The following is a 21,080-nucleotide window of genomic DNA, read 5'->3' on the forward strand; positions in this document are numbered from 1 at the left end:
TTCTGTATGAATTGTGCATTTAATATCTTGAAAGTTGTACTCTGAGAAGGCTTTCATAGTATTTGTTTTTTCCTCATGCCAACTCTGTCATTTTCTATATGATCTTGGGAAAGTCTTTCTGTTTCTGCTCTTCAGTTTCTTCATCTGTAAAATGGGAGCAATCATGCTGACCATTCTGGCTCTGATGCAGTATTTCTAACTCCTCTTGCAGGGAAGCAAGATTGACACAATGCAATCAAAGAAGACGATGCTGGAAGGGATGTTACAGACCAGCCTTCCTGCTTTCTCCCTCGTCTTCTCCCTCTTCTTGAGAAAGTGAGGTTCAGAGAGGTTAGGCAACTTGCCCAAGGTCACACAGATATTATTTATAATGATGACTGATTTTAATGTGGTATTTGACAGTATAAACTTCCTTGTGTCTGTGCATGCATGCAAGTCCCTTCCGTCATGCCCAGCTCACTGCGATCCGATGGACTGCAGCCTGCCAGTCTCCACTGTCCATGGGATTCTTCAGGCAAGAATACTGGAGTGGGTTGCCATGCCCAACTCAAGGGGATCTTCCTGACCCAGGGATCAAACCCTCATCTCTTATGTCTCCTACGTTGGTTGGAGGGTTCTTTACCACTAGCGCCACCTGGGAAACCCAAACTTCCTTATGTATTCATATAATCTCTTGGCAACCCTCCAAAGGGACTGTATCATCCCCATTTTACAGGTAAAGAAACTCGAGGGCCAGAGAAGTGATGTGGCTTGCCCAAGCTCATAGAGAGGCGCTAGCTCCCCTGAGCCCCTGAATCCTGCGGAGCAGGAAAGGGGCTGGCGGTAGGAGCTCTGGGCCCCCACCCTTAAGTCAGAGCATCCCCACCTGCACAGGTTGAGTGACATCATCTGTCACACAAGATTGCAAGAAAAAGGGAGCCCCCAAAGGCTTGGAAACCCTGGTCCTAGACTGTCTTCACCTGCCCAGGTGCAACCACCCTCCCTCTCCTCCTCCTCCTCGTCCTCTCCCCATCCCTCTGGAAAAGGAGAGAAAGCAACAACGGCAATGAGAAAGCACGGCCATGGGAAGGAGCAGAAGGATGAGGCCAGCCCGGGCCTGAACGCGCCAGCCTCCGCTCTGGGGGAGACAGAAGCACTCGATCTAAAGAAAGGCGTTCTTGGGCTGGCAGCGACAAAGGGAGCTGGGCTGACAGGCAGTGCGCGCCCCGTAGGTGACCGCAAGCAAGGCTGGGCGATTGCTCCAGATGGTGACAGCAGGTCTCTGGATGGGCGTTTATTACTGATTTTTATTTTTTGATTTTTAAATGTTGATAAAAGCTGATTATTAAGTGTCCAGCGTTTTGTATGTGTATTACATCTCTAAACCTTTATACTGTTCAGCAAAGTAGAATCTGTTGCTTCCAACTTATGAACGACAACCAAAAAAAGACTGAGGCCCCAGGAAGCACATGCAGCGAGGAAGTGGCAGTCTCGAAAGCTGATGACCGAGCCTCTTGCCACTGTATCACTGTCCTTGTCTCTCTGTGCTTTTCTGTATTTCCAAGCTTTTGGCAATGAACACGTGCTGCTTCCGTGATCGTGAAAAAGTCTTACAAGTCACTGATTTGAGAGAAGGTTCCTTCTACCCTGCTGCTCTGTGCCTCCAAGAGTCCACTGCCCCGCCCAGGAACCCCTCCTCCACCCCCATCCCGGCAGCCTCCTGCCTCGCTGTCCCTGCGCTTGCGCCAGCTGTGGCTGGGGTAGGATGTCCCGTATTCCAGTTTTGCTGAGGTCTGCTCAAAATGTCCCTTGCTGGCCTCTGGCCCCCGGGGCGGTTCCAGGGAAGGAGAAGTGGGAAGGGATGTGAAACTTGGCCCCGGGCCAGCACCGCCCTGCTGGGTGTCCCACAGGGGCCCCTGCGTGAAGGACCAGAGTACCCAGTGTGTTGAAGACTGGACACAGGTGAGGCCTCCGCTGGGCGGGGAAGGCACCTGTGACGTTTAAGGAGCCAGGGGAGGGGTCCCAGGAGATGGGACCAGGCAGGGAGGGAGGGAGAGTGCTGCTAGCTGGTTCTGTGCCAGGACAGAGCTGGGGGGCAGTGATCTAGGACCCAGAACAAATAAATGGGGGGACCTTAACTCCAGAGGCTTGGGGGGAGCGGGGGAGGTAGCCACAGAGCCATCAGCTCTAACCAGAATTCCTGGATCCTGGCCCCCCACCAACACACAAGAGGCTGGGAAAAGGCTGGGGTGTCAGAGCCCAACAGAGGAGTCCCTCAGAGTCGGCCAGCAGGGGACAGTCAGTTGTCTGCCCTCCAGTGGGTGCTAAGAGGGACCGCATGTGTGGGGGAGGGAGCAGAGGGGTGCGTCAGGTGTTGGTGAATTCCGGTGTGGATGTACACCTCTGCCATCTGGGCAAGAGAGTGGTCATTAAACAGGGAGCAGGCACTCAGCAAATATTTATTCAAAGGAGCCGATCCTCTGTAGGGAGTACATGAGTGTGTCCAGGTAAGTGAGGGAGGGAGTGTGTCCGTCGGCCTATCCAGGGGTGTGTGGGGGGCTTTTACGTTTGCTTATTGTGTTGTGTAGGTGTGTGAAGGCTAGAAGCTGTGTTCATGTGTCTGAGTGTGTAACCCTATGAGTATGTTTGGTTGTGTGTGTCAATCTGTGTGAGTTTGTGGTTCTGTGCGTATGCTGGGGGGGTCCCTGGAGCTGGGTGGAGGGTGGACTTCAAAGGCCCTGGGTGGGGTATGTGTGCAACGGTCAGGGACGTATACAGATGTCACGGTTGGGGGGCGGGGTGCGGTTCAAGGTGTGAGTTGGGTGTGCATGAGTGTGTCTCCACAGTGGGACCATGGAAGCCCCCTGGGGCTGGCTGGTGATCAGCATGCTGGCCGTCTCCCTGGCCTCCTCCGTGACCCAGGACGTGTGCCGAGCCCCGGACGGGATTAATGGGAGCGCAGGAATACCTGGCCGACCTGGACGGCCAGGCCTCAAGGGGGAGCGAGGGGAGCCGGGTAAGCCCTCCCTTGGGACCCCAGTCCCGCATCCCTGGGCCGGGGCTGGCCTCCTGGAGGTGGGGGCTCAGGGTGGCGGTGAGAAACAGAGGAGTCCCCCTGGGCCCCCACATGAAGCCCCTCCAGTCTGTGCTTGGTCCCAGGGCCTAGCCTTCTCCCAAGTTCATGTACACAGGCCTCCAGGGCCTCTCTGTAGACCCCTTAACTGCCACATCCTCTTTCTTTGGCCTTGCTGTCTCCCTCTGGAGAGTAGGCCACTGCAAGAAAGGCCTACAAAAGGTCCTAAATCTGTGCCCAGCCTCGGTCTTTGTTCAATCACCAGAAAGATGAATGCCCTAGTCTCTCAATTTGAGAGCCCTTGTCTTGCTGTGTGACCTTGAGTGAGTTACTCACCTGCTCTGAGCCTCAGTTGCCTCATCTGTAAAAGGGAGAAAGATCCCACCTAGCATGTGGAGAGGAATCAATCCATAACAACTATCCTTTTTGTCTCCAGCTTCCCTGCACATCTGTCCCTGCTTCCCCCTTCCCTGCCCCCTCAAGCTTCAGAAACTCTCATATTCTAGAAAAAAGGCCAAGGGTGAAGGAAAAGGGAGGAGGGCAAGACCAGAGCTGGAAAAGATGGTCTCATGTAATCACCCTGAGGCTCCCAGTCCATAGACCACCAGAGAGATCTGCCTAGGCATTTGCAATGATCTGCACCCAGGCATCCTACAGGTAGTCCCTGAATCGGAAGAAGTCGGGGTCAATGGCCTGGCGGGGGACTGGGAGTGCCCAGCTGTGGGCAGGAGTGCAGTAAAGCCAGGGGACTGCCTTTTCCCAGAACCTGCTCCTTCCCCAAGTGTCTGTTCAATTTCTCTTCATTTTACAGACAAACAAGCTGGGGCTCAGAGAGGTCAAGACACTTGTCCAAGGTCGCACAGAACTAGTCAGAATCAATCAGGCCCAGACACTCCCCTACCCTCTTATCCCACAGCTCTCTGGGGCCCCAGCCACCTCCCTGAGGTCTGGAGGCTACCAGACTCTCACTCCCAACCTGACCTTTTTCCCCACAGGGGCCCCTGCCATCCAGACAGGCATCCGCGGCCTTAAAGGAGACCAGGGCAACCCTGGACCCCCTGGAAATCCGGGCAAAATGGGCTACCCAGGACCCACTGGTCCCATGGGGCCCCCTGGCCTCCCGGGGTTGAAGGGCACCAAAGGCACCCCTGGAAACATCAAGGACCAGCCGCGGCCAGCCTTCTCGGCTGTGAGACCGAACCCTCTGACAAGAGACAACGTGGTCATCTTTGGACAGGTCATCACCAACCAGGAGAACGTGTACCAGAATACCACGGGCAGGTTCCACTGCTCCGTCCCAGGCTACTACTATTTCACCTTCCAGGTGGTGTCCCAGTGGGACATCTGCCTGTCCATCAGGTCCTCTCGGAGGGGCCAGATCCAGCCCTTGGGCTTCTGTGACTTCAACAGCAAGGGATTCTTGCAGGTGGTGTCTGGGAGCACGGTACTGCATCTCCAGCAGGGAGACCAGGTCTGGATTGAAAAAGATGTCAGTAAGGGCCGCATTTACCACGGCCAAGATGCCGATAGCATCTTCAGTGGCTTCCTCATCTTCCCATCTGCTTGAGCAGGGAAGACCGCACCCCCCCTCACCCGCCGGTCCCCACCGTGGCCTCTGCATCCTGCTGTGTGACCCTGGCCCACTCACTCCACCTCTCTGGCCATCTCTGCTCTGCCCCATCAAGTGGGGGTTCTGTTGCTTTAGCTGCCTGAACGGAGACCATGTCTTGGAACTCTTCCTGGAATAAATATCTGAATCCACATCTGCTGAGCCTGAAGTTCACTGGTTACCTCGGGCATTGGGAGGGAGGCTGAAGAATGACAACAGTTATTTAAGTGCTTACAAGGCAGGCCCATATTTAGCATTTTACAGCGTGTATTTAGGAGGTCCTGGGAGCCTCATCAGCCTGGGCTCGAATCCTGGGCCACCATTTGCTTAAATCCAATTATGTTCATTTTATGTTACTTTGGTGAATCTGTTCCCTTATCTGCAAAGTGGGAATACTGACGGCACCCACCTCAATGCATTGTTGAAGTGAAGTGAAGTGAAATCGCTCAGTCGTGTCCAACTCTGTGACCCCATGGACTGCAGCCTACCAGGCACCTCCATCGATGAGATTTTCCAGGCAAGAGTACTGGAGTGGGGTGCCATCTCCTTCTCCAGGGGATCTTTCCAACCCTGGGATCGAACCCAGGTCTCCAGCATTGTGGGCAGACACTTTACTGTCTAAGCCACCAGGGAAGTGTGGTTGGGAAGATTAAATGACTTGATATATGAAAATTGCAGAGGAGTTCCTGGTGCATTAATAAGGGGCTTCCCAGGTGGCTCAGACTGCAAAGAATCTGCCTGCAGTGTGGGAGACCTGGGTTCGATCCCTGGGTCGGGAAGATCCCCTGGAGGAGGGCATGGCACCCCACTCCAGTATTCTTGCCTGGAGAATCTCATGGACAGAGGAGCTTGGCGGGCTACAGTCCCTGGGGTCGCAAAGAGTCAGACACGACTGAGTGACTAAGCCCACACACATACATTTTAGCCTTAATTGTATTTTGTTTAGTCTTTACAGTTGAACTCTGAATGGGTATTATGATTGACCCCATTTTACAGATAATGAAACTGAGTGAGTGTTAAGGAAAATTTAAAGCCCAGGGTTAGCATGTAAGGTGGGGAAGGACATGGCAACCCGGTCTAGTACTCTTGCCTGGAGAATCCTGTGGACAGAGCAGCCTGGTGGGCTGCTGACCATGGGGTCACACAGCGTCAGACACAACTGAAGTGACTTAGCATGCATGTGTGAATTGGAGAAGGAAATGGCAACCCACTCCAGTGTTCTTGCCTGGAGAATCCCAGGGATGGGGGAGCCTGGTGGGCTGCCATCTGTGAGGTCGCACAGTCAGACACGACTGAAGCGGCTTAGCAGCAGCAGCAGCAGCATGTAAGGGGAGGGGGTGGGTTGACCCCAGGTCCTGCTGATGCCCAAACCTGCTCCCCTCGCCAGCCTCCACAGGCACACGCCTCACACATGGCACACGTCCCTTCCGAGGCTGAACCGGAAAGGCAGGGGCTCAGAGACAGGGAGCATCCAAAAGTCCTCCCTGCCAGATGTCCTGAGTCCAGCTCTGGACTTCTACCCCGGCAGGCGTGGAGGCTGGGCATGCATTCCGTTTGCACTGGGGCCTTGGAGGGTCGGGAATGTTCCTGGCCCATTCCCAGAGCCCCACTTGGCCTGTCCAGGTGCTGCTGAGAAGCAAAAGCCCCACTGTGTCCTCTGTGCGTGAGAAGGATAAGGAGACCAGAAGTTCAGTCCTGGACATGCCCTGTGCTTTTCTCCAAAGGAAGCCAACTTTACCTTTGTGCTGCTCATACTCACATGTGAACACATCACACACTCACACACACTTCCTGAGATGCACGTGGACCCACCTTCCTGGACCAAGACTCATTCACTCCTCACCCACACACCCACTCCCTGAGACTTGCAGGGCACACCCCTGGACACACTACTTATGCCTTCAAACCCACAGACACACTAAGGGATACACACGGTCACACCCGCACACCCCGCTGCCGACTCTCCGGGGGCCCCCATCGACCATCAGTAGTGCTCTCACTCACACGTGTCCCGGACATAGCCCTGACACACAGGTGCACACTCACGCCTCACCCTCCCACGTGCGCACGCCTTAGATATGCCCTCGTTCTCTCAAGCGTTGACCTTGGAGTCTTCACGTACCCACAGCCCACCCCCCACACCGCCTTCCCCACACACTTGGGACCCTCTGGGGGGCTGTCTGGCCCCATCAACAGTTTTGGGGGATCATGAAGAAGAGAGTGGGGCTGCAGAGACTCTTCAGCTCCCCTCTGTCCTCCACTCTGCCCTGGTTTCCCCCCGAGCCCGGGACACACACACGAATGGACTGGGAAGCAAAACAGATCTGTGAGCCCCTACTGTGTGCTGGACATCTCATAACCATCAATGCATTTAAGCCCAACAAAACAAATGAGGACCCTGAGGCTCAGAGGACGGAGGCCATCTACCCAAGGCCCAGTGGCAGAAAGTGGCAGGGCCTGGATTTGAACTCTGCCTCACCCCAGACTGGAGGGCTTCTCTCATCGCAACGGGGCTCACAGACACCGTCAGGGTGGAGGTCCCATAAGAAGCTGGAGACCTGGCTGTAAAAATGGTGGGTGCGGGGGCGGGTACACCACTGCCTTGTACCCTAAATTCCATCCACAGCCACTCCTCTTTGCTGAGGCAGATCATGGCCCCTCCAAAGGAGGGGACCCAGCAGAGTCCAGCTGGCCAGGCGGGCAGGGCGAGGGAGGGCCGCGCACGGGCAGAGGCTGCCACCTACTGGACAAGCCGGACCAGGCGCAGAGGAGGTGAGGGCTGAAGACAGGCTGGGGGCCTGGGTGCCCTCTGGTGGGTCCCCCACGCCCTCGCGATGCTGTGGCCTTCCTTTCTGCTCTCCCCAGCCCTCCACCCTCCTGAGAATTCCAGGGCCAGGTGCCCTCACATTCTCGCTCTTGCTGCACACTCTGCAGCCCAGAGTCACGGGGTGGAGGGCCAGCTGGGGAGACAGGCCCTGAACGAGGCAGGGATGGCCTTCGAACTCAGCTCATTACTCGCACAGGGCTAGGCACGGTATGTGCATTAGCCCTGCCCTGCATGGAAGCTCCTGGAAACCCCACTTACAGAGCAGAAGTCGACACTTGGGGAAGTCAGAGTCAGGGCAGAGTCAGGGCTGGAACACTCTACTGCCTATTACCTCCTTCTTCCCCAAAATTTCTCATGAGAAGGGGATAATGGACCTCTCTCAGCTCTGCCAGCCTGGCCCCGACTGGCAACCCCTCGCCAGCCATAATAGGCTCTGAGAGCAGAGGTGGGGTGCTGGGGATGGAGGTGAGGAAGGTGGAGCTGGCAGGGAAGGTAGGTTCACCCGGGGCCCCAGCAGAGGAAGAAACGCCATCACACGAAGCCTGGGCCTCCCCTCACCCACCCCACCCCACCCCAAAATACAGATGGGAAGACTGAGGCCTAGAGGCACCAGTGCTTTGCTGAAGGCCCTCAGGCAAGGGAGTGGCAGGGCTGAAAGGAGACCCCAGAGGAGTCTGTCCGCCACAGCAGGCTGCCTTCTATCAAAGCTCGCCCCCTCTGAGTGCACCCCCAAGTAGGGCAAATGGGAGAGGGCGTATGGAAAGCTGGGCTTCCCAGGTGGCCCTTGTGGTAAAGAACCTACCTGCCAATGCAAGAAACATAAGGGACGTGGGTTCAGTCCCTGGGTCGGGAAGGCATGGCAACCCACTCCAGTATTCTTGCCTGGAGAACCCTCGTGGCTAGAGGAGCCTGGTGGGCTACAGTCATGGGGCCACAGAGTCGGACACGACTGAAGTGACTTAGCATGCACCAAGAAACTACTCACTTGTGCAGCTTTGGACAAGGGTTTCACTTTCCTCAGCCTCAGTTTCCTCATCTGTAAAGAGGAAGGTTATAGCTTCCTCCTGTGAATCTGGTGAAATAGCTGTCTCAGGCACAGTAAATGGCAGCAAACAGGGACGGGCGTTCGCTGGGCTGAACTTGACTCTAGAAGCCTGCCCAGAAGCCTGCCCAGGCAGCTGAGGTTCATACACACACTCACACACACACACACACACACACACCCTTCATCAGATCCGAGGAAGTGATCATTTCCTCATTTCAGACACTCAAGACCCAGGGGGCACACAGGGGTATCACTGTGGTCAGCGTAGCTCAGCACCCAGAGTAAAGTACTGAGTCAGGAAAAATTATGGGAAAGGGGATGTGGTTTTGGGGGGAGGCAGGGAGGGGACCGCCCAGTCTGCTCCAGGTCCTCCTGGCTGGGTCCACTCTGACACGGCGTCCTCCAGCCTTGGAGAGGGGAAGCCGGCCCGAGGAACTCTCCGTGACCAGACCGGACACCTCCCACCTGTCCAGGTGAGGGCAGATGGCAGCATTTCCCCGCTGCCACCTCCTGACACGTGGCCTCAGGGACAGCCTGACTTGGAACGGGAAGGAGGATCCCTGTTTCTGCTGAGCCAGGGGCCTGAGCTTGAAGCAGGGGCCCCACTCCCCATCCATTGGGTGGCCCCCAGAGGCGAGGGGCCAGGGAAGGGGAGTCGGCTGCCAAGGGCTGAGAAGGATGGCCCCCTGGGGAGAGAGAGGGTGAGGAGGGTGCGTCAGAGGCCAGCTCAGCTCTCTCCCCATCCAGCTCCTTCCCCAGGCGGACATGGGGCCCGGCGCCTGGCCCCTCCTGGTATTAAACCTGCTGCTGCTCCTGCTGGCACGGCCACTCGGGGGCCAGACGGTCTCACACTGCTATGGGATCCCTGGGATGCCGGGCCTGCCCGGGGCCCCCGGGAAGGATGGGTATGACGGACTGCCAGGGCCCAAGGGTGAACCAGGTGAGTCTGCTGGCCTGGCAGGGAGAAGCCGCCTGGGGCCTGAGGGCAGGGCTTGGACTGTCCATCTGGGACCAACTCAGGGAAGGTGGACAGCAACTTGGTGGTGAGGAGGGTGGTCCCTTTGGCCACACCTGCTCCCATGGCCGAGTTTTAACCCTTGTGGCAGGTCTGCCCCCTCTCCCCTCAGAGCCCAGGCCTCAAGTCTCCCTAATTCACCTCTTTGCCCATCAGATTTCCCATCTGATATCAAGGAGAGACCTAGAGTGCCTGTCTGAGAAGGTGGTGGGGAGGGTCCCAGGAGATAATCCAGGCAAAAGCTTTGGCAAGCTTCTAAAACACTTTGCTATTGTTTTATTCCAACCCTTCCGCAACTTGCCTTCTAACGTGGTCCCCAGTGACTATAGCCCAGATGGTCAGGGTTCAAGTCCCAGCCCCACTGCCTCCCTGCCCCCCATCTGCTGTGTGTACTTACCCAACTTATGTAGCCTCCCAGTGCCTCAGTTTCCTCATCTGTAAAATGGGGAGATGGCAGCAGTTGTTGCACAGGGGTGCTGTGATGATTAATAAGATTAAATAGAAAACAGCATGTGGTAGGTACCTGTAAGTGCAGACTCTGGTCATTGCTGCTCTTGTCATCCCTGTCTTTATTAGGAGTGTGTGCTCCCCTTCCTCCCTAGGGCTCTGGGTAGTTGGAGAGGTGGGGAGTGAGGAGTCAGGGTCGCAGTCACAGAACCATCTGTCGGAGATTCGCAGGCAAGCCCCAGCATGAGTGAAGAGGGCTGAGGACCTGAATGGGCGCTGGGTGCTGGGTGAGAGCTGGGGTCTGGGGACACCTAGTCTGGCAGTGGGCACACATTTGGGGGGGGTGGAATGTGTCCAGAGTGGGTGTGAAGGAGGCTGGGGTGGGGCTGGGCAGAGGTGACAGAGGTGGCAGAGGCATTGGGCAAGGGAGACCAGTGGAGACGGATGTCCTTAGGAATTTCCCACTGTCACTTGCCCTCCTAGAAAGAGAGTGGAATTATACCAACATTCCAGAAGGAATCCTCCAACTCAGCCTGAGTCAAAGGAAGCCCCCAGATCTGCCATTTTTCCAGGACCCTGAACTTCATCACTGCCTCTGGCTATCTCACTGCCCAGGGTGGTTGATGGGCACCAAGCTCCTAATTTGTGCCAGACACAGGTTCCAAGTGCTCTCCATAGATTCATCTTTCGGGGTAGAAAAAACTAACTCTATTTTACAAATGAGAAAGCTGAGGCCAAAATCCTTTGAAGATGTGGTTTACCCCCTTTATACAAATGTCGAAGCTGAGGTTCTGGGAGATTGAGCCACTGGCCGGAAGTCACACACTGGGAGCCTGTTGGACTCCCGAGGCCACACCCTCCCACCGCTACCGTCCACTGCCTCTCAGGCTTCCCTCCTCACGGGTGCGTCCGCCCCAACTGCCTGAAGAAAGAGGCACAGCCTTGCTCAACGTTGCTGACGGCCACCCCCGAGACCTGACATTACAGAGCACTACCCATGAGGTTCCCAGCACACGCATGCTCCCACCCCACTCTGCTAGCCACTCTGAGGAGATCCCTTCCATTATGCCTTTATCTCACCTGGGAGAACAGAGGCTCTGGGAGGGGAGGTCACCTGCCCAGGATCACACAGCCTGAAGCCCAGGTCTGCTGGGTTCTGATTCTTTTCTAACCTGGGATCTACATGGCTCACCAGTTGCAGAGAATTCTGTTACAGTGTGTCTCCACCAACACCCACCGTAAAGGCAGTCAGAAGGGGAAACAGCCACGACGGCCAGCAGGGGTGGTCAAAGAGGGCTTCCTGGAAGAGGAGACTGGAATCAGGCCCTGAAAGATGAGTATGGTTTGGACAAGGGGAGAAGAAGCTCACAGAAGCTCCGATAACCAGGGCAGCAACAAGCATCAGACGCTCGGACTGGGACTCAGCCAGACTTGATTTTTTGAGTCCTGACTCCACCTCCTACCAGTGGCATGGCCTTGGGCAGGCCTCTGGCCTCAGTTTCCCCATCTGTAACTTGAAGGAAATTGAGCTGGCCAGCTGTCAGAGGGGCTGAATTGGGCTGAAAAGGGGTTGGAGAGAGGCAGCCTGGAAGGCTCCATCTGGTAGACCCAATGTGCTAAGCTGGCCTGAGTGGTTCCAGCTCAGACATAGAAAGCAGTTTTGTGGAGCTCTGAATCTTATAAAATACTGAGGACCCTCTTTAAGAAAAATAGTACAAAATTAGGGATACGTTTGATGCAGGTGGGAGGGTGTTTACGCAAACCTCCATACACTGCAAAACAGTGTTAGAACCGCACACACAAACAGTGCGTGGAAAAGAGAAGCTGTGGTCAGTTTCTCAGTTTTGATTTCATACTTCAGTTCTGCAAGACTGGGGAAAACTGGGTAAAGAATGCATAAGACTTCCTTATCCTTTTTTTTTTCCTTTGGGCAACTTCTTGTGAATTTGTAATTATTTCAACATAAAAAGTTGAAAAACTTATATAAAATTACCCAAAGGACCTTGATGGGGTCAGTGCAAGTTAATGGGGCCTAAAGTTTAAGTTTTAGGAGCTTTCCAGAAAATCTGCCTCTGACCCATCTTCTGAATTTTTGTCAAGAAAAAATAGGAATGTAGACTTTTAGGTGAGGAGGTATCTGAGGCTACGTGGTGTCTGTGGGCTACCAGTCGTGGCCTCTGGCACACTCTCTGAGATCCAGCCCGGCTCTGACACCTCCTGAGCCGTCTGGTCCTACCCTCTCCATCACAAACGTGGGGACCGAGGCTGAGAGTTAGGGCCGAGCCTTAGCCAAGGTCAGAGGGCAAGACCAAGGGGAGGCAGGATTTGAACCAAGGTCTCCCTCTCCTCCTACTCCCTGCACAGTGCTCCCAGGTGGATAGGCCGCCATCTGGGGGAAGGAGAGTCCAGGAACCAAACCCTGGGGGGTGGCCCCTGCAGGACCACTGGGTCCCTCTTCCCATCCCCTGCCCCATCACTGCCTTCCCACCTGCTCTCTCCCCAGGAATCCCAGCTACCCCTGGGACCCGAGGACCCAAGGGCCAGAAGGGAGACCCCGGCACACCTGGCTATCCTGGGAAAAACGGTCCCATGGGGACCCCAGGGATCCCGGGGGCTCCCGGCACCGTGGGCCCCCCCGGAGAGCCGGGTGTGGAGGGCAGGTACAAGCAGAAGCACCAGTCAGTGTTCTCGGTCACACGGCAGACTGGCCAGTTCCCGGAGGCCAACGGCCTGGTCAGGTTCAACGAGGTCATCACCAACCCGCAGGGGCATTACGACAAGGACACTGGGAAGTTCACTTGCCAAGTCCCGGGTTTCTACTACTTCGTCTTCCACACGTCGCACACGTCCAACCTGTGCGTGCTGCTCTACCGCAGCGGCTTCAAGGTGGCCACCTTCTGCGACCACATGACCAGCAGCAAGCAGGTCAGCTCGGGCGGCGTGCTGCTGCGGCTGCAGGAAGGCCAGCAGGTGTGGCTGGCGGTCAACGACTACAACGGCATGGTGGGCACGGAAGGCTCTGACAGCGTCTTCTCCGGCTTCCTGCTCTTCCCTGACTAGGGTGGGCAGGTCTGCTCTGGTCCCCCGGGGGCCGCCCCATCTCCCTCAGCTTCCCCGCGAGAACCCACTGTGCTGCATCCGTGCTCAGGCCCCTCTCGCCACCAGTGGACAGCGCCTCCTCCAGGAAGCCCACCCTACCCTCCTGCCCTGAGTTCTCTCCCTCCTCCTCTGGTTAGCGTTTTCCAAGTCCGGGAAGAGGCAGGAGGCACATAAATAAATAACTAAATCAACAGCTATGTGCGGCTCTGAATCCTCACTGCCAATTCCCTAAAAAGCGATTCCCTTCATCTCCCACTTTGCACCTGTCACAGCCATCTGTGGCCTCCAGATTCAGGCATCAGTAAAGCTTGGTGCCAAGGTTGAGACGCTCGGCACCATTTGGCCATTTGGGAGAGAGCTGCTCAAATGTGGCCGAGAGGCCGCAAGGGGTCCCCAAGGGGGCGTCTGCTGTCGCTTGTTCATGTGAGAGGCTCTGCTGTCTTAAACATATCCATGCTCACAGGTGAACAGGAGTGAGTTTGAATTCCCGTCCTATGTTGATCCCTGTTGAATTTCTGGAGCACCCATCACAAGAGGGGTTTGGAGCTCAGGTGGTTGCAGCACAGACACAGATAAGATGTACAATGAATTTGTGCTGAATTAATGGATGAATTGGGGTGGACGCATGAATGAATAGTGGGTAAATGAATGACTAAAAGCAGAGCGAGTGAATGAGTCGAGAAAACCGTAATAGCTAACATTTATTGAACACTTACTGTGCACCGGGTGTGACGCTAACCCACCTGTTAAATCATTTAACATTCGTCACTATGTTCTGGATGGGCATGAATGACTGAGGGAGGATCTGACTCTTGGAGTCTGATTTCCCCCCGAATGACTGAGACTCTGGGAGCCCCCAGGAGATCATCCAAAACCATGGCTTCCCATAAGCCATCTGGGCTTCACTGTGAGATTCCTGAGGGTGGGCCCCGCTGGGTCATCTTGTCGGAGAACCAGGAAGCTGGCCGTGAACTGCTGCACTTTCACTGTGCTGACCACAGCAAGGGGCTGACAGCTCAGGTTCAAAAAGATAAAACGTGTAACTTTCCTGCCCAGATTGTGGCTCTGGCCTCAGAGCCCAATGAGATATGAGACTCACCCAGGCCAGGGAGAGCTGCCACGGCCCGGCTGGGGTCTCAGCTTGGTTCTGCAAGGCCCTGTGGGGCTCACAGAGGTTCAAGGTGAGCCATAACAGCAGAGGCTAGTGCCCAGCTTTCCACCCACCTCCATCCACTTTGCCTCTTTGCTCCTGAAAGCTGCTGTCTCATACCTCCAGAGCTTTACCCATGAGGTTCCTTCATTCTGGAGAGCTCCTGCCCCACTCACACAATCCACTTAGACAATACACACTCAGCTGTCAGGAATCAACACAAGGATCACCTCCTCCATGAAGCCTTCTCTGATTCTTCCCTTCGTGTGCCCACAGTGTCCTCCACCGACTTGGACCACAGACGCATGACTGGTTAGAGCCCAAGTTTCCGAATCTGGGGGCGCAACAAAATTACCTGCGGATTTATTTACAAAACAAAAAGCAGATCTCTGGACTCAGACCTGTTAAAGAAGTTTGAGAAGACTACTATTTCCAGCAAGCTCCAGGCTGTCTTACCTCTCAGGAGTGGGTCACAGAAGAGCTCTTGGAACCAGGCGAACCTGCATCGACCTGTTCCACCGATCAACCTATTCTGAAAAACTGAAAGCTACTCAAGGTTGATCCCAGAGCCACAGTGATTCCAGAGGTAGTAGCCGCAGTGTTGAGTTCCCGTGAGGGGCAGGGGAGGCTCTCACCCCAGGGTCAGGACAGGTCAGGTTCAAGTTCTCATCATAGCGTGGGGACCCAGTTCAGTCCCTGCTAGCCCCCTGAGATCTCTCTCACCCTCCTCGGCATCGGAAAAATGGCTGAAGCTAGTAAGCCCGTGATGAAGAAAGCTTCACAATCTGTTCCTTCGGAGAGCAGTAAGAGAGAAAAAGAACAATTCCGTAAACTCTTTATCGGTGACTTGAGCTCTGAGACCACAGAAGAAAGTCTGTGGAACTATTACCGGCAGTGGGGATATCTTACAGACTGTGTGTTAATAAGGGACCCTGCCAGCCAAAAATCAAGAAGATTTGGTTTCATCACATTTTCTTCCATGGCTGAGCTGGATGCCGCCATGGCGGCCAGACCTCATTTCATTGATGGGAAGATGGTTACGCCCAAACGTGCTGTCCCAAGAGAGGACCATGGAAAGCTGGGGGCTCTCGTCACTGTCAAGACGCTGTTTGTCAAAGGAATCACAGAAGACACGAAGGAATGTCATCTTAGAGATTACTTTGAGAAGTACGGAAAAATCAGCGCCATTGAGATAGTTACTGATGGACAGTCTGGCAAGAAAAGAGGCTTCGGATTTATTACTTTTGAGGACCATGATCCCGTGGATAAGATCATGTTGCAGAAAAATCATACCATCGATGGTCATCATGCAGAAGTAAGAAAGGCCTTGTCTAGACAAGAGAGGCAAGAAGGCCAGCATTTGAGAAGTCGAGGAGGAGGTGATGTTGGTTTGGGGTATTTTCATGGTGTTGGGGGAAATGTGGGAGCAGGACGAGGAAGGAACTTCAGAGGAGGAGCCGGTGGGTATGGAAGAGGATGTCAGTTTGGGGATGGCTCTCACGGGTACGGAGGAAGAGCTGGAGGTGGCGGTTGGGGGCTTAGGCCTGGTTACGGGGGAGGACGAGGAGGGTGCGGTGGTGGAGGGTCTGCAGACGGCTACCAGGATGAGGGCTTCAGAGCCCGTCATGACAGCTATGGAGGAGGAAGTTACACAAGTCGCAGTTTCAGTGATTCGGGCAATCAGAGGCAGAAACCTTCCAAGTACGATTTACTGAAGAGTGGAAAGTTGAGAGATAGCAGGAACACGGGCGGGTCGTATACTGGAGGAAACCACGGCCCAGGAGGCAGTAGAGGACGTGGGGGTTGTGGAGAGACAAGGCGGGGGGGGCCTTCTCAGTGGCCGTGGGCTTGACTGTATACAGAGGAGGGAATTACCGCCCAGAGGGAAGAGAGGAGCTGCAGATGATCAAAATAACAGTGCTAAGGAAATGCTCACCTCAGTCACGCATAGATGCTCAGCGCCACGGCAGAAGACACCTGAGCTAGTACCGAAGCCACTTTGTGAGTGGGTTCAGTCATGTACGAGCACTACTTCCTGTGGAGGAAAGACTTAAAGAAAATGCTTCTGAGGTGGTTTTTTAGCTTTTGAAATGTTCTGCCTTTCTAGCGGTCTCTGGAAGAGTGTAGAATCATCCCTTCTTTGATAATGTCCCATTTCCAAGTTTCGGTTGACACGGGAAAACTTTTTCAAGATTTTTCTCAAAGTTTTGAAAAACTGTTAGCCAGAATCAAGGGATACTAAGACATAACATCATTCTTCTTGAGAAATGTATTTCATGTGTAGAGTTAAGAAGCTGTTGTGCATTTAAGATTTAATAAAATAATTCTAAAAGTAAAACAGTAGTGGCTTGTCCTCTTTGAATGTTTTGCATTTTTACCTTTTAAATTTTTTCCTGTTTTAGGATATCAAAATTTGAACTGTGCAGTGTAATGATATGACTTACATATATTATCAAATGATTACCAAAAAACTTTTTTTCTTATGATGATGAATATTCTTAGGACTTACTCCCTTAACAACTTTTGTAATATCCTACAGCTGTGCTAATTTTGGTCACCTTGTTCATTATAACTTTTTTTTTTTTCATTATAGCTTTTAAAATGTTGAATAACATAGCATGAACTTATTGGTCATTTGTATATATTTTTTGGATAAATGTCTATTCAGTTCCTTGGTCCATACCACAATTTGGTATTTGCTATTGTGGTGTATGAGTTTTTGTTATACATTACATGTTTTGTGTTTATCTTATAACTGGAAGCTTGTACCTTTCGACAATCTTTATCCTGTATTTCCTTCCACCAGTTCTCTGCCCTTGGAAACCACAAACATGATTTTTTTTCTGAGTTTAATCTTTTTCTTTTTTTGGATTTCACAAATAAATATGGTCATACCAAAAGACAGGTTTGGGGAGGACAGAGATGTGAGTGAGCAGGCGGTTTGCCAGGTGAAGTCAACGGATATCGTCCTCCAGTTGGCTTTTAGGCACTTATTTCCTTATAAGTCCCTATTGGACCACGAGCATCCTAGAGGGCAGGTCCATTTGATACACAGCTGGCTCATGCATAGGAAGGCATGGGAAACGGGCCAGATGAGAAGGGAAGAGAGAAGAAGACACACACACAAATAACAGAGGCCAGGGCCAAGGAACCCAGGGTGCTCCACAGGTCTGAGAGCCTCTGGCAGGGACAAGGTGGAGGTCATGGGGCCAGTCCACTCACAGTGCGCCTCCAGCAACCCCTCAGCGGTCTGCCCGGCAGTGCCTCAAGTGATACATCTTTCTTCTCGTTTCTCTTTTGTTTAAAAAATCAATACACTGTTCATGTAGGCCACGGTGTCAGATCAGAGACCTGTACTTTGGAAGTGACCCATTTTGGTGCCATTTCTATTTTCCATAATTGTTTCCTTGTTGCTCTCTGTTTGTCAGGAGGGACCGGCCTTTGAAAAACGCCAGCTTGTCTGCTGGGCTTAGGGGAGCTGGTGAGGGCTTCCAAGGGCACAGGCAAGGGTGGGAGAGGAGCTGGAATGAGGCATCCCAGGGAGCAGGGGGCCTCTTTTAAGACCACGGGGTGTGGAGGGCTCTTAGGCTTCTTTTCCATCAGTCCCTCTCTACCAGAGAGGAAAGTCAGTGATTTTTGTTTAAAGATTTATTTATTTATTGGCTGTGCCAGGTCTTCTTTGCTGTGTGCAGTTTCTCTAGTTGCAGCGAGTGGGGCTGCTCTCTAGTTGCAGTTAAGTGGGCTTCTCATTGCAGCGGCTTCTCTTGGGCTCCAGGGCAGTGGGCTTCCGTAGCTCTGACGCGTGGGCTTAGTTACCCGGCAGCACATGGGACCTTAGTTCCCAGAGCAGAGGCTGAACCCACATCCCCTGCATCGGAAGGCAGGTTCTTAACCACTGCACCATCAGGGAAGGCCCGAGGTCAAAGACCAGCTGCGCTTCCCAGGTGGCACTGGTGGTAAAGAGTCTGCCTGCCAATGCAGGAGGCATGAGACGCACGTTCCATCCCTGGCCCAGAACGATCCCCTGGAGGAGGGCGAGGCAACTCACTCCAGTATTCTTGGGCTTCCCTGGTGGCTTAGACAGTGAAGAATCTGTCTGCAATGCGGGAGACCTGGGTTCAACCTTGGGTTTGGAAGATCCCCTGGAGGAGGGCATGGCAACCCACTCCAGTATTCTTGCCTGGAGAATCCCCGTGGACAGAGGAGCCTGGCAAGCTGCAGTCCATGGGGTCGCAAAGAGTCTGACACAATCGAAGCAACTTAGCACGTACGCATACATGAGACCAGCTGGCTCTCCCTCAGGGGCCAAGTGTCTCCCTAGCTCCTGACTTCTAATCCATGCATGGCTCCTGTGCATACAGGCTCCAAGATTTCTGTCTTCTCTTCAGAGAAATGAAACTACTCTCAACTTTGCATTGGTGCCTACCAAAGGCTGGGTGCTCAGCTAAGCCTTGGACATGCAGGGCTACCTCACTGGCCCCCCACAGCCACTCCAGGAGGTAGGTGCCCAGGTCCTTGGTTCATATGTGTGGAAGCTGCCTGAGGCCACATAGCTAGAAAGGGATTCAAACTTGCAGGGGGCCGATTCCAACCCTCCTGGCCCCAAACCGTGCTGCTTCCTATTCTAGGCTCCTTCTGTGTCTACCTCAAGTTCAAGTTCACTTTTCCCATTGTCACCAGCCACCAAATTACTGGAGGGTCTATATTTGGTTGGGCCCAGAGGCCCTTGGGTTTTATCAAATGGGTCTCTCACCCACTACAGCAAACACTTCATTTCCATCAAGCAGCATCCACAAGCGAAATGATTTTCTACCTCCAAGCACCGATGTCAAGAGAGCCCTCCCGACCTATGGCAGCTCCTGGGACTTGCTAGGCAAGCATCCCTGAGAGGGGCCTCATGTTACCTTGGATGCAGCCTCAGTGAGAGGGCTTGCATCTCAGCACCAGGGATGCCTGGCTCTGAGTCCTGATCCGCCACGAGGATGAGGCACAGGCTCCAGTAGCCACTTCTTGTGACATTCTTCACAGGAGCAATGAAACCACTGTGCCCCTTAACGTTTAATACCGGGGCTTCCCTGATAGCTCAGTTGGTAAAGAATCCGCCTGCAATGCAAGAGATCCCAGTTCGATTCCTGGGTTGGGAAGATCCACTGGAGAAAGAATAAGCTACCCACTCCAGTATTCTTGGGCTTCTCTTGTGACTCAGCTGGTAAAGAATCCACCTGCAATGCAGGAGACCTGGGTTTGATTCCTGGGTTGGGAAGATCCCCTGCAGAAAGGAAAGGCTACCCACTCCAGTATTCTGGCCTGGAGAATTCCATGGACTCTTTAGGCCATGGGGTTGCAAAAAGTTGGAGAGTCCCTTGGACTGCAAGGAGATCCAATCAGTTCATCCTAAAGGAAATCAGTCCTGAATATTCATTGGAAGGACTGATGCTGAAGCTGAAACTCCAACACTTTGGCCACCTGATGCAAAGAGCTGACTCATTTGAAAAGACTGATGCTGGGAAAGATTGAAGGTGGGAGCAGAAGGGGATGACAGAGGATGAGATGGTTGGATGGCATCACCAACTCAATGGACATGAGTTTGAATAAACTCCAGGAGTTGGTAATGGACAGGGAGGCCTGCCATGCTGCAGTCCATGGGATCACAAAGAGTCGGACATGACCGAGTGACTGAACTGAACTGAACTGATGTTTAATACCAGTGGCCCCTGGTAGAAGAGACATTCCCTGGGGGCCGGACCCAGGGCTGATTTGCTTGTGGCTCTGTCTCCAGAGTACGTAGAGGCTCATGATAAATATTTGTTGAATGATAACTTTCTCCCCTCTGGGCCTCAGTTTCCTCATATATAACATGAATAGCAATGGGTGGGGTGACCTCCAAGTCCTGCTCTCCTGGAATCCTATGATGCCAGGATCAACAAGCAACAGGATCAGGTCCACTGGAAGAAGAGGGAGGGATATAAATAAATAATGACCACGTTTAAAATTCACTTTTCATTACTAGATTACTTTCTGAGAACAGAAAAAGAGCAGGGCTGTAGAAGAGAAGCAAAGCAGAAGAGATGAGCCCAGAAAGGGGGGGCTTGGGACACAGCTTAATACTAACAATTAACATGTGCACTGCACTTTACAGCTGACCCTCCTCTTTCTCCTCCACTGTCCTGTCTGAGCTCCACAGTGCCCTGTGCAACCTGGAAAGCAAGGGCAATTCTGGTCCCATCGCACAGCAGAGGAAACTGGGGCTCCCAAGGGTTCGCTGGAGATGCAGGTTGGATCCTTGGGTCTTGCCTTGGAAATTCCATGGACAGAGGATCCTGGTGGGCTACAGTCCACAGGGTCACAAAGAGTCAGACACGACAGCAACTAAACAACAACACAAAAAACTCGTTTTCTTTGGAATCCTAATTCTGTAAATACAGCCACTAAAATCCTCCTGCAAGATGCGGGTTCAACCCCTGGGTCGGGAAGATCTCCTGAAGAAGGAAATGGCAACTCACTCCAGTGTTCTTGCCTGGAGAATCGCATGAACAGAGGAGCCTGGCGGGCTACAGTCCATGGGGTTGCAAAGAGTCAGACAGGACTGAAGCAACTAAACAGCAACAGATGTTTAGCTGCTAAGTGGCAGAGCCAGAATCTGAATCAGGGTTTCTGACTGCAAACGCAGCCCTCGGGCAGCAGGCCGGCCACATCTCCATTTCATGGAGGAACACCGCAGTTCCTGCAGAAGTTCATGAGGTCAGGGGCCTTGGCAGGTGCTCCCCCCAACCGCTGTGGACATTCCCCTGGAACACCCTACTCCCCTCAGCAGCTGCTGAGCTGGCGAAACCAAA

General features: G+C 53.5%; 2 protein-coding genes across 2 annotated transcripts; both read left to right on the forward strand.

Moving 5' to 3' along the window:
- Positions 1-1,972: 1,972 nt before the first annotated feature.
- On the forward strand, positions 1,973-13,287 carry LOC120854510 (collagen alpha-1(IV) chain-like). Its single transcript, XM_040228545.1, has 7 exons — positions 1,973-2,486; positions 2,826-2,995; positions 4,048-4,616; positions 7,288-7,433; positions 8,874-9,006; positions 9,281-9,473; positions 12,499-13,287. The coding sequence occupies exons 1-7, from the start codon at positions 2,473-2,475 to the stop codon at positions 13,053-13,055; spliced, it is 1,782 nt and encodes a 593-aa protein (XP_040084479.1). The 5' UTR covers positions 1,973-2,472; the 3' UTR covers positions 13,056-13,287.
- A 72-nt stretch (positions 13,288-13,359) lies between these two features.
- LOC120855021 (heterogeneous nuclear ribonucleoproteins A2/B1-like) lies at positions 13,360-16,582 on the forward strand. The gene has a single exon (XM_040229548.1). It carries the CDS (start codon positions 14,987-14,989, stop codon positions 16,094-16,096), a length of 1,110 nt encoding a protein of 369 aa, XP_040085482.1. The 5' UTR covers positions 13,360-14,986; the 3' UTR covers positions 16,097-16,582.
- Positions 16,583-21,080: the final 4,498 nt, after the last annotated feature.

Source organism: Oryx dammah, unplaced genomic scaffold, assembly GCF_014754425.2.
Source record: "Oryx dammah isolate SB20612 unplaced genomic scaffold, SCBI_Odam_1.1 HiC_scaffold_27, whole genome shotgun sequence".
NCBI lineage: Eukaryota > Metazoa > Chordata > Mammalia > Artiodactyla > Bovidae > Oryx > Oryx dammah.

What these genes read in the sequence shown, in the direction of transcription:
- LOC120854510 (XM_040228545.1), top strand. An exon ending in TCCTCATCTTCCCATCTGCT is followed by an intron (nt 4,617 to 7,287) that starts TGAGCAGGGAAG and finishes TTCCATCCACAG; the next exon opens with CCACTCCTCTTTGCTGAGGC. An exon ending in CCGGACCAGGCGCAGAGGAG is followed by an intron (nt 7,434 to 8,873) that starts GTGAGGGCTGAA and finishes GGGGGGAGGCAG; the next exon opens with GGAGGGGACCGCCCAGTCTG.
- LOC120855021 (XM_040229548.1), top strand. Translation starts at nt 14,987, where the DNA reads ATGGCTGAAGCTAGTAAGCCCGTGATGAAGAAAGCTTCACAATCTGTT.